We start from the raw sequence: 12,028 nt of genomic DNA, 5'->3' as shown, positions 1-12,028 counted from the left end.
TTCCATGTAAAACTTGTTTATTCTGCAATTATCCAGCTTTAAAAGAAACTGAATTCCAGGAAGGGAGGGAACTGATGCAGTGGCCTACTGGGCATCATCTCTCAATTGTAATGACAAACAAGGACAGTTAATAATAGTCTATTGATGTACTATTTTGGAAGCTAACCACATAGCTGCTAAATGTAGGGCTTGAAGTATAATTGACCAGGGGCTCCTATTAGGCCTTAATTATTCAACCCAGGTTTCAATTAATGGGAAAATTTCGGCCAAAAAAATGAAGAACATCTCCATTGTTTTAATGTATATACAGAAATGCAGTCAATTGTGAAAAATTTTAAAAAATATGGGCTAGCCTAGCCTGGCCCATGGGCTAGCAAGGGGTGGGCTGGGTTGGGGATTTGGCAACCTATATAAAATATGGGCTGGCTCGACCCAGCCCATATTTTTTCAGCCCACAAGGGCTTGGGTCAAGCTGGGCCGGGCCAACCCATATTGACAAGTCTAGTGTCCATGTAAAGAGTGTTTAAAGTCAAGCCCAACAAAATTAAGAAATATCTAGAAACTAAAGGAATTAAAAATAAATAGAGTTGGACGACTGACAGAAGGTAGCGACAACCAAAAGAAATCGTGAGAAATCCCTAGTTTTCTAGCAGCCAAGCAACCACAAAAAAAATAAAATGTCGCCAGTTAGGTTAGTGAATGGAGGGATTTTTGTTTTTTGGTGAAAGGAGAGGAAATAAATTTTTTAGGGAGTGCCGTCGGTTTGTGAGAGAGTTGCAAGTTAATGAGGGGCAAAGGAGGGGCTGTAGCTGCTGGTTTGTGAGAGAGAAAAGAGGGGTTGGTGCTACCAGTTTGTGAGAGAGGAATGAGGGGCTGTGCCACCAGTTTGTGAGAGAGCTTATGAGGGATAAAGCCACCGATTTATAAGAGAGCCAAGGAGGGATAGTGTTGCCGACGTTGATAGTGAAGAAGGAAGGATGGAGGCTACAACCATGGTGAGAAAGAGATTTGGTGAAGGGAAAGAAATGGGAGCATAAGTGGCGGAAGAAAGAGGAAAGAAGGGGGAAGGTAGAAAGTTTTATACTTTGAGCAGAAAAGCTCTAAACGGTGCTGCTTCAAGAGGAGTAAAATCACTCCTTTGATCTTCCAACCGTGCCATTAGCAAGAGAACGTCCGACAGGTTACAACAAACTACTTGGGTCACCACCTAAGCCCAGGCTAAGTAAAAATCATACTTTTGTTTATATAATTTATTGTGCTTTGAATTGATTGGGTTTAATGTATTATTTGATGCAACAAAGTTAAATAATTTTAGCACAATGCTTTAAAATTTTCGGATAACATTTTAGAATTTGGGAAATTAGTGTGAGCAAAGATGCAAATATGAGAATAATAGCAAACAAAAAATGTTTTTAAGGTAATTAGTTAAATTAAAAAAAGGAAAATTAAATTTAGGGGAATGGCTATTAGAAATATATACAAGACACAAAATAAGCTGCTTAATGAAATATGTTGATAATAAAAGATTTAGAAGGATAAATAAAATATAAGAATATAAATGAATGGAATAAATGATAAGGAAAAAATATGCATATAGATTAAATTAAGTAAAATTGGAAATTATTAGGTTATTGGTGGAGTATTCTTAAATAAAAATATACAAAAGGGATGTAAATTGGTTGGTGTTATCCGGGTATACGCGGGTACTCGATTTGATAATATAGGGTTCGGATACCCTATATTCGATTATGAGATGGATTCAGGAAAAGTCTAGGATATTGTAAATCTGAACTCGATTATACATATATACTAATATTATATGTAATGTTTCAAAATTTTGTAATTTGTCAAATTCAAACCTTTACCCTCTTGACCTTCAACACTAATTTTACCAACTTAATCAACTTTCATTTTTGGTAAACTAATAAATTTAAAATTAATTTTTTATATGATTTTTAGTTATTTTATCGTTTGGGTTTTTCTTTTTTAAAAATTTATTTTTTAAGTTATTTAATAGGGCATTTAATGAATTCGAGTAATTAACGGATAGTGCTATATTATTAGCATTCAGTTTTGGGTAATGTTTTGTAATTTTGTTCAATTTTTAAAAGAATGTATTAAAGGCAACAATATTTTCTTTTAAAAAAATATACAAAAGTATTTTAACTATACTTAACTTATAATTAAGGAATGTAAATGGGTTGTTGTTATACGGGTATACGTAGGTATCTGATTTGATAACATAGGGTTTGGTATCCTATATTCAGTTATGAGATGGATTCAGCTATCGTCCTTAAGATACACTAAATTTGAACCCGATTATGCATATATATATATATATATATATATATATTAATATTACATATAGTGTTTCAAAATTTTGTAAATTTGTCAAATTCAAACCTTTATCCTCTTTACCATCAATGTTACCTTTACCAGCTTAATCAACTTTCTTTTTTATAAATTAATAAATATAAAATTAATTTTTTATATGAATTTTAGTTATTTAAATTATAATTTGTGTTTTTTTTAAATTTATTGTTTGACTTATTTAATAAGGTATTTAACGAATTCAGATAATTAATGGATGTCGTTATATTATTAGTGTTCGATTTTTCATAATATTTTATGATTTTATTCAAATTTTAATAAGATTCAACTATATTCTTAATTAAACAAATTTAAGAGAGAATTCTTAAAAAAGATGGGTACCCAACCCGGTTACATCCTTATTAACAATGGAGATGGTCTGAATAAGTTAAGAGGCATACAAAACTTTAAGTGAAAAATTGGTGTGAGGGTTGGGCCGGCTGGCTAATGATGTGTGTTGGGCCGTTGTAAAAGAAAAATAAAGAACAGTCTCCAAGTCCGAGCTTCCCCTAGTATTGGTCCCTCTCCAGCAAGAAAACATTTCTACTATATATGATTCCTATTTCAATCGAAGCCCTCCAAGGTTTTAGTTTGGTTTTTTCTTTTTTAGGGCTTTACCCTAAAGGGAGCCCTTTCAAAAATTCTCTAAGGCCAAGGCCAAGGCTGAACCTAGGCCTAAGAGTAGACCTGTCAATATGAGCCTAGCCCATCGGGCTAGCTCATTTTTTATGAAATATGGGGTGAGTTGGGTCATAAAAATTTCAATCCATATTAAACCCGAGCCTAGATAGGTTGGCCCGTTTGATTAGGGGGCAAACCCGGGTTGGTGCTAGCCAGCCCAATGGACCAAAAACATTAAATTTGAAAATGGTCTGTTTCAGTGTTTCATAATTTTTTTTATGAAAAAAAAATACCAACTCGACACCGTTTCAGGCTTTAGCAATTCACCAATTCGGCCTTTCCCCCAATCCTTCTTTTGCTGTTCTTTCACTCTATCTTTCAGCCTACAACAGCAGCCAACAGTCGAGTTTTGGTCTCTCAAATCTCCATCCCCATCTAGCCATCCCCATAGGCCATCGGCTTTCAGGCTTCGGCAGTTAAATCTTTCCCTCTACTGTCGTTATTTCAATCTTTCTTTCAGCCTACAGCAGCTAGGCAGCAGCAGTCGAGTTTTGCTTTCTCAAATCCCCATCCCCATCCAGCCATCCCTATCGGCCATCAGCTTTCAGACGGTCACCACTCCTCTACTTTGAGTCTTCTCTAGCAGCCCAGTAAGTCTCTCTTACTAATCGACTATATGATCTCCACACAAATATGGTACCAAATTTATAATCTCCACTTACTTCTTTACAAGAACTATTCCATGTAAAACTTATTTATTCTGCAATTATCAAGCTTTAAGAGAAACTAAATTCCAAGAAAGGAGGGAACTGATGTAATGGCCTACTAGGCATCATCTCTCAATTGTAATGACAAACAAGGATAGTTAAAAATAGTCTATTGATGTACTATTTTGGAAGTTAACCACACAACTGCTAAATGTAGGGCCTGAAGTAGAATTGACCATGGGCTCCTATTAGGCCTTAATTATTCAACCCAAGTTTCAATTAATGGGAAATTTTTGGTCAAAAAAATAAAGAGCATCTTCTTTGTTTTAATATATACACAGAAATGCAGTCAATTGTGAAAAATTTTGAAAAATATGGGTTGGCCCAGCCCCACCCATGGGCTAGCAATGGGTGGGCTAGGTTGGGGATTTGACAACCCATATAAAATATGGACTAGCATGGCCCAGCCCATATTTTTTCAACCCACAAGGGCTTGGGCAAGACTAAGCTAGGTCGGCCCATATTAACAAGTCTACCTAAAAGGGAGTTTGGAAATAGTTTTCAACTAGCAATAGATGTTCCTCGGTTAGAACCTCACTAGCTGCGTCATTGCCCCAAGTGCAAAAATAAGGTTTTAGGCTGGTTAATTGAACAGCACCTATTCCATCTCTTCTTCAATCTTTTTTAGGGATGTCAACGGGTACCTTATTATAAGGTACCTGCGGGTACCCGACCCGATTATTCCGGGTTAGGGTACCCATTAAACGAGTTAGGAGCGAGTTCAGGTATCACACTTTGGATACCCGCTACCCGAACCTGATTATTTTTTAATCGGGTTTCGCGGATACCCGCATCGAACCCATTTACAAATATCCATTTATATATTTTTTATTATTTAAATAGTTGAATAAAATTGTTAGTGATTGGACTCGAACCTGCGCCAAGAAAGGTAAACACTTACCGTCTCAACCATCTTGATAAGCTGTTGCCTTTGTTATATATTGACAAATATATTTAAAATATAGCTAGTTAAATAACTAATGTAATGATATAAATATATATAAATAAAAAATTATTAGATTATTAATTATGTTTAAATAAGATGAATATCATATCATATTACAAAGGAATATAATTACTATTATATACATTTTAATAAAAATGTATTTTCTTTTTATTTTAGGTTAAGATTACAAAAATTATAACTTATAATATATATACTTAAAGAGAGTGTTTAAGCTTAAAATAGTTTTGGAATCTAACTATTTTTTTAATTTCATGTAATTAAAGACAAACTCATATAGTTAATTAAATTAATTCATTAAACTATGATTATTAATTAACTTGAAATGTTTTTAAATATATATATTTATATATTGAGTAATATTATAAGAAATATGATTACTATATTATATATATATACTAATACTTTTAGTATATATATACTTTAAATATAAATATATTTATTTTTTATTTTGTGTTAACATTATAAAAATTATAACTTATAAAATTATTAATTGTAATATATACATATATACATATATATATACACTTTATAGTTACTATAACTTGTAATGTCTTTTAACACATACACTTTATATTATATATTATGTTCATTTATAAAGAATATAATTACTAGTATATAAATTAATTACTAAATAATATATATACCTTTGTTTATATAAATTTACAATAAATGAAGTTAATTATCTAAAAAGAAGTTGTGAGATTAGAATAGTTTTAAAATTTAGCTATTTTTTTAAATTTCATGTAACTAAGGGCAAATTCATATAATTAATTAAATTAATTAATAAAATTATGATTATTAATTAAATTATAATGTCTTTTAATATCCATACTTTATATACATTGGGTTCATTTATAAAGAATATAATTACTATTTTGTATATACACTATAATACTTTTAATATATATACTTTAAATATAAATATATTTATTTTGTGTTAATATTATAAATATTATAACTTATAAAATTATTAATTGCAATATATATATATATATATATACACTTTATAGTATATAACTTGTAATGTCTTTTAACACATACACTTTATATTATATATTATGTTCATTTATAAAGAATATAATTACTATTGTATAAATTAAATACTAAATAATATATAAAGTTAATTATCTAAAAAGAAGTTGTGAGATTAGAATAGTTTTGAAACTTAACTATTTTTTTTAAATTTCATGTAACTAAGGGCAAATTCATATAATTAATAAAATTATAATTATTAATTAAATTGTAATGTCTTTTAATATCTATACTTTATATATATTAGGTTAATTTATAAAGAATATAATTACTATTTTGTATATACACTATAATACTTTTAATATATATACTTTATAATGTAAAACTTGTAATGTCTTTTAATATATACACTTTATATTATATATTATGTTTATTTATAAAGAATATAATTACTATTGTATAAATTAATTGCTAAATAATATATATACTTTTGTTTATATAAATTTATAATATATAAACTTAATTATTTAAAAAGAAGTTGTGAGATTAGAATAATTTTGAAACTTAGCTATTTTTTTAAAATTTCATGTAACTAAGGACAAATTCATATAATTAATAAAATTGTGATTATTAATTAAATTATAAGGTCTTTTAATAACTATGTTTTATATAAATTAGATTTATTTAAAAAAATATAATTACTATTTTGTATATACACAATAATACTTTTAATATATATTTATTTTTTATTTTGTATTAATATTATAAAAATGATAATTTATAAACTTATAAAATTTATATAACAAAATGTTTTTTTTGTGCACATTAATCCAAACGTGAAATGTTTATGTAATACTAATTGATGTTAAAAAAAGATAAAAAGATTAAAAAATAAAAACCCTACCCTCTTTTTCTCTTTCTTTCTTCTTTTCTAATCGGTAGCCGCTCCTTACCTCTTTCAGTCGAATCCTTCTTCTGTTGTTCTTCCCCAAGACCCTAGTTGCCGGCCTACCACGCCACACTCGGCTCCTTCATCAGTTCATTTTTCTTTTCTCTCCAGCCGCCCAGCTACAACCACTCCTTGTCGACTGCCTCGATGTCACCCCAAGCCCCACGCCCTTGTTCTTCCCCAGTTGTCGGCCTACCACACCACACTCAGCTCCTTCATCAATTCATCTTTCTTTTCTCCCCAACCACCCAGCCATAGCCACGCCTTGTCGGCTGCCTTGGTGTCGCCCCAAGCCCCACACCCTTGTTCTTCCCTAGCTGCCGGCCTACCACGCCATGCTCGATTCCTTCATCAGTTCATCTTTCTTTTCTCCCTAGCCGCCCAGCAACAGCCACGCCCTGCCGGTTGCCTCGGTGTCGCCCCAAGCCCCACGCCCTTGTTCTTCCCCAGCTGAGATTTTGGTATAGGATTTTGTTAAACTAGGTTCATTCTTAATAATTGTTATGCAAACAAGATTTTCTGCTTCAATTAGTATTGTCTGTTACTGAAAAATGATACTAGTTTATTGACTGCTTCAGACAGTTTTTTGGAGTTGATGAGTTGCTATTGTTTCAAATCTTTGATCCAAAACTCTTTGTAGTCAGAATCTTCTCAACATAAGTTTTCTGTAATGATATATTATCCTCAAGGCTCACTCTGTGCTGAAGTTAATTGATGGATGGAGATATTCAAGTGTAGACCCTAGGAATTAATGGAACATGCCAATGTCAATGTTGTCATTAGTTTACTCGAGAGTTTTTCATTACCCTAGATTGCAATAAGTACTTTCAGACTTGATTTTTGGTAAGAATGCTGTTGTTTGGTTCCCACCATTTATGCCTTACACATGTGATGTGAGAGCAACCCATGTCTTACACTGTAAGGGTCAAGAACCTAAATAAGAAAAATTTTATGTATAGTTATTTAAATTTATATCGTTGTATGAATATTTGTTTTAGTTATTTAAGTTTATGTTTAAGATATTTGTTTTTGATTATTTAAATTTAAATTTTATTATTTTTATTTTTATTAATTTAATTAGTAGTTAATTTTATGAAATACATAGAGAAATATTATTGTATATGTATACAGATTCGGATATATATAGAGAAATTTTATAAAGAAGATTTTAATAATTTTTTTATATAAATGAGTTAAGGTAGTTATAAGGTAGTAAAAATATAATAAGGTTAGGGTTAAGATAATAATTTTAAAATTATTTAAATAGTTAATAGGATTATGATAATTAATTTTTTATAAAGTTAGAATTTAGATACTTCGAAATTATATAGTACCCAATCCATTGGCATCCCTAATCTTTTTATCCCATCTGGTGTGTTGGGTTGTTATCTATTTTCATTCTAAAATAAAATTGCAGGACAAAAAGGGAGAGAAGTCTTTTCAAGCGATGAACAAAGGTACGGGAGTGGGAACTGGGCCAACGGCAGCGGCCGCAGCGGCAGCGGCACAGAAGCAGAAAACTATGATGCAGAGAGTGGAAACCGACATCGGCAACATCGTCGAAAATTTCACCCAGCTTGTTAATGTTGCCCGGGTAACTCTCTATTTCTCTTTAAATTTAAAACAATAGCTACTACAATTTATTCAAGTCTAAAGAGTCTTAAGGCAAGATTCCTAACCTTCTCTAGGTGGTTTTTCATTTCTTTTATAATTTTGAACTTAGAACCTAGAGGTGGAAAGTGGGAACCCTTCAATTTTTAGGATCAGAATTCACTTTACTATTCTAGGAGATGGAACCCTCCTAAGCAAGAATATATATTGCTGTGCAATGTGTCACAGAATATAGATGATATTGCATATATTGAAATAAATTTATGTTTTTTTATCGAAAAATTAAAATAGGTGACTCTTGAGCACTGAGCTTGAATTTTGTCATTAGTTTCGGTTTTAGAATAATTTTTTTTCCTTAGAAATGAAGTTGCTGCTTGTTCCTTTTCTACTGAGTTTTAAATTTTTTTACAATCCTGTTTTCTTTTTTTTGCTTCTGGTATTAAATTATCATGGCTAATCTTTTAACTTCTTGCTGTTAGGATATAATTAGTCAGCCGTTGTCATTCTTCCTTTTCTCTTCCATATAATTCTAGGATTAAATCTACCAGCTCAGGAGTTGTTTATTTTAGTTCATTGATAAGAAAGATAGGTAAAAGGGTTAAGGATATTGTTTTAAACTCACTGATGCAGCTAATTTGGTCCAGGAGAGTGAAGGATAGAGAGATAGAAACATTGTTGTTAATCATTTAAAAGCACATAATTTTGATGAGGTGCTGGGGTCTTGATTTATCATTTGTGAAATCTATAATTTATTGTGAAGTCTAATGAACCGATGTGTTCTACAGAAAAATGGCCTGTAACGCTGTGACCACCTGTGAAAATTTAACTAAAATAGAATCCGTTAAAGGCTGTTAAGCAGCTTGTTATTTTCATTTTATTAACCTTGTTTTAGTTGTTACATTTACCTAGGAACGACATTGTGGCTTTTTGATAGCTCAGTTGAGTTATCCATTGTGGTGGCTAAGAGTTTTCTTTAACAACAAAGACATTCCTTTTTCTAACATAAAGTGTCTATGACAACTATTGAATCAGTGTTTGAGAGTTTAGTTAGTTAATTGAGTTTAAAAATCAAGGGTTATCTTGGTAGACTTCTATTTTGCTGGAATCAGCTTTGTCTGTTGTCCATTCCAAGTTTTTGATTCTTTTATATGGTCTCTTTCTTTTTTCGAATGGCATTTATAGGGTCCTGCATTGCCAAATATAATGCTTATGAGTGTTCTAGTCTGTCTTTGTATAACTCTTTCTAACTTGTATTAGAGTTGATTTTTTGAGAATTCAAGTTATTGATAAGTGTCTTTCAACTGCCGTTTTGTGATTGAATTTTTTTTTAGGGTCCGTTTGGTAACCGGAAAATGATTTGCTGGAGGAAAATTTTTTCTGTGTAAAATGTTTTGCAGAAAAATTTAATGTTTTCTATTGTTTGGATAAACTATCGAAAACATTTTCTATTATTTAGATCATTTTATGAAAAATATTTTCCATCATGTTGGAGTAAAATAACAAATAGGAGTTGATTACAAAACATTATTGATATTTGATTTTCACTAATTTGGGATCAAAGTTAAGAATGGAAATGAAAATGGACAAAATCAATAATGATATTTTTCACAGTATTTAACCACATATCTGTAAAGAAAATAAACTCTAATTTTCAAAAAATTTTCTATCTTATCATTTTTTTATGATAACTGTAAAAATATAAGTATTCATCAATTGTGTAAGATATGCAAAACTTATACTCTGTAAATATGTATTCATTAACTGATGATCATTAAAATATTTTTTATTATAGTTTTTAGTAAGATTTAAAGTGTATTCATCAAATGATGATCATTGAAATAGTTTTTATTACAATTATTAGTAAGATTTATTCCATTTATAAATAAAAAATTTAATTGTATTGAATGATTTCATTAAAAAAATATTTTTTTAATTTTAATTGTGCTATATAATTTAAATATTAATATTTTAAATTAATTTTTTTAAAGTTAAATATTAATTTTTTTATTTTTTTAATATTTGAAGTTAAATATCAATATTCATCAAATTTATACTTATAAACTTAATATAAAAGTGTTTTTGTTGTTCTTTGGGCATCAGACATTTTCTGTGATTAACGCTATAAACTTGTAAAATGTTTTATATTTGGAATTAATTTTCCATCTTCCAAACAAGCATAAATCCTGAAAACATTTTCCAGAAAATATTTTACTGCCAAATAAATGGACCCTTAATCTTTTATTTGTTGCTCATTTTAGTTTTTCGTTCTAAAATTTAAATCTACATGATCTTCTGGACATTTTTTTGCAACACAAACCTAAATTGCTACTTCTTTAAGCCCTAACTGCCTCTCAAACCCATGTAGGCAGATTCTACAATCTTATTGGATGTCACTGGGATTGCAGCAAGGGAGGAAAGTTTGAGAAAGAAATGGGCTTCTCTGAGTCTGAGGAATTCTGCTATAGATTTGGAACCTTATAAGATTGTTTGATGAGTCATTTGGACGTCTGTGGAATTTATCTACAATTTAATATTCACTTGGCAGCACCTCATTGTAGGTAAATGATCCACCAGTTGGAAATTCACAAGAAGCTTTCATGATGGAGATGCGTGCAGCCAGAATGGTGAGAACACTTTCTTGTTGTTTACCATCATTTTCATCATCTTTTTTATCTTTATTTCAAACTTAATGCATAGAGCTGCAGGCTATGGCTAGCGGCACATGTCCACCCTTTGGGGGGTTTGACCCTGTGGGACCAGGGTTCAAATTGTGGCTCCTGCTTAAACTTGGGGGTTATCCACTACTACCATAGCCAAAATAAATAAATAATGCATACAACCTGACTCTTCGGATGATATAGATATAGGTCCATGGTAGAAGTGCTTTTCATCTTTTCCATGGCACAGATTTATGAATGATGTATAGTCATTTTCTGGGTCATTCTCCATGATCAATTCACAAACTGCAGGTCCAGGCAGCTGATTCTTTGCTTAAGTTGGTGTCTGAGCTGAAGCAGACGGCGATCTTTTCAGGATTTGCATCTCTTAATGACCATGTGGAGCAAAGAAGTGTTGAGTTTGACCAGCAAGCAAAAAAAACAGACCGAATGCTGGCCAGGATTGGAGAGGAGGCAGCAGCGAGCCTCAAGGAGCTTGAATCTCATTATTATTCTTCTGCACGGAGGACAGCCGAATCTGCTTAGCCCATAGAAACAGCTTGTTGTATGTCTTGAAACGAGACGCGGTAAGTTTATTTTGTTGAGATGGATGAAGAAGATAAAATATTTTTAAGTTGCTCGGAAGTCTTTATGTAAGCATGCTCCTCTGCCTAAACTGCTTCAATTGGCATTGTTTGTTTTCATGTCACCAAGGAACTGGAAAGGACAGAAGAAGACTAATCTTTTCTGATATAGATTTAGATAATGGATTTCAAATAATTCGGATTAGATCTTTGTCCGACGTTTATTTTAAAGGCTACTAAATTTATCTGGTCTGAAATTTAATCTGTCCAATAACATGAAAAACCCAGTTTATTATTAGGATTTAATGTCTCTACTGCTATTGGGTTAGTCCAGGTTGCAAAATACAAAAAAACAAAAGAGGCAAAAGAAAAAAGGGATAACCGCTTGACATGGATTACCATGGCAGGCAGGCTGGCTTTCTTCACTTAATCTGTCAAACGTATCTCGTATAAACGGGAAAATCTAAGATTAAAAAAAAAGAGTGCAATAAAATCAAAAGAACAAAAGAGTAAGCAAAAATCAACCCCAC

At 31.2% G+C, this 12,028-nt stretch overlaps 1 protein-coding gene and 1 non-coding gene across 2 annotated transcripts; one reads left to right on the top strand and one right to left on the bottom strand.

Moving 5' to 3' along the window:
* Nucleotides 1–4,179: 4,179 nt before the first annotated feature.
* LOC148761351 (U4 spliceosomal RNA) lies at nt 4,180–4,326 on the bottom strand. Its single transcript, XR_016028093.1, has one exon. It is a non-coding gene; the product is annotated as a U4 spliceosomal RNA (small nuclear RNA).
* Nucleotides 4,327–7,995: 3,669 nt separating this feature from the next.
* LOC18593132 (mediator of RNA polymerase II transcription subunit 22b-like) lies at nt 7,996–11,703 on the top strand. Its single transcript, XM_018125275.2, has 3 exons — nt 7,996–8,240; nt 10,816–10,881; nt 11,227–11,703. Exons 1-3 carry the CDS (start codon nt 8,094–8,096, stop codon nt 11,458–11,460), a joined length of 447 nt encoding a protein of 148 aa, XP_017980764.2. The 5' UTR covers nt 7,996–8,093; the 3' UTR covers nt 11,461–11,703.
* Nucleotides 11,704–12,028: the final 325 nt, after the last annotated feature.

Source organism: Theobroma cacao, chromosome 8 (genome assembly GCF_053813885.1).
Source record: "Theobroma cacao isolate CCN51 chromosome 8, ASM5381388v1, whole genome shotgun sequence".
NCBI classification, from domain to species: Eukaryota; Viridiplantae; Streptophyta; class Magnoliopsida; order Malvales; family Malvaceae; genus Theobroma; species Theobroma cacao.
Note: the sequence above shows the minus strand (reverse complement) of the source record. Positions and strands in the feature narration are given on the sequence as shown.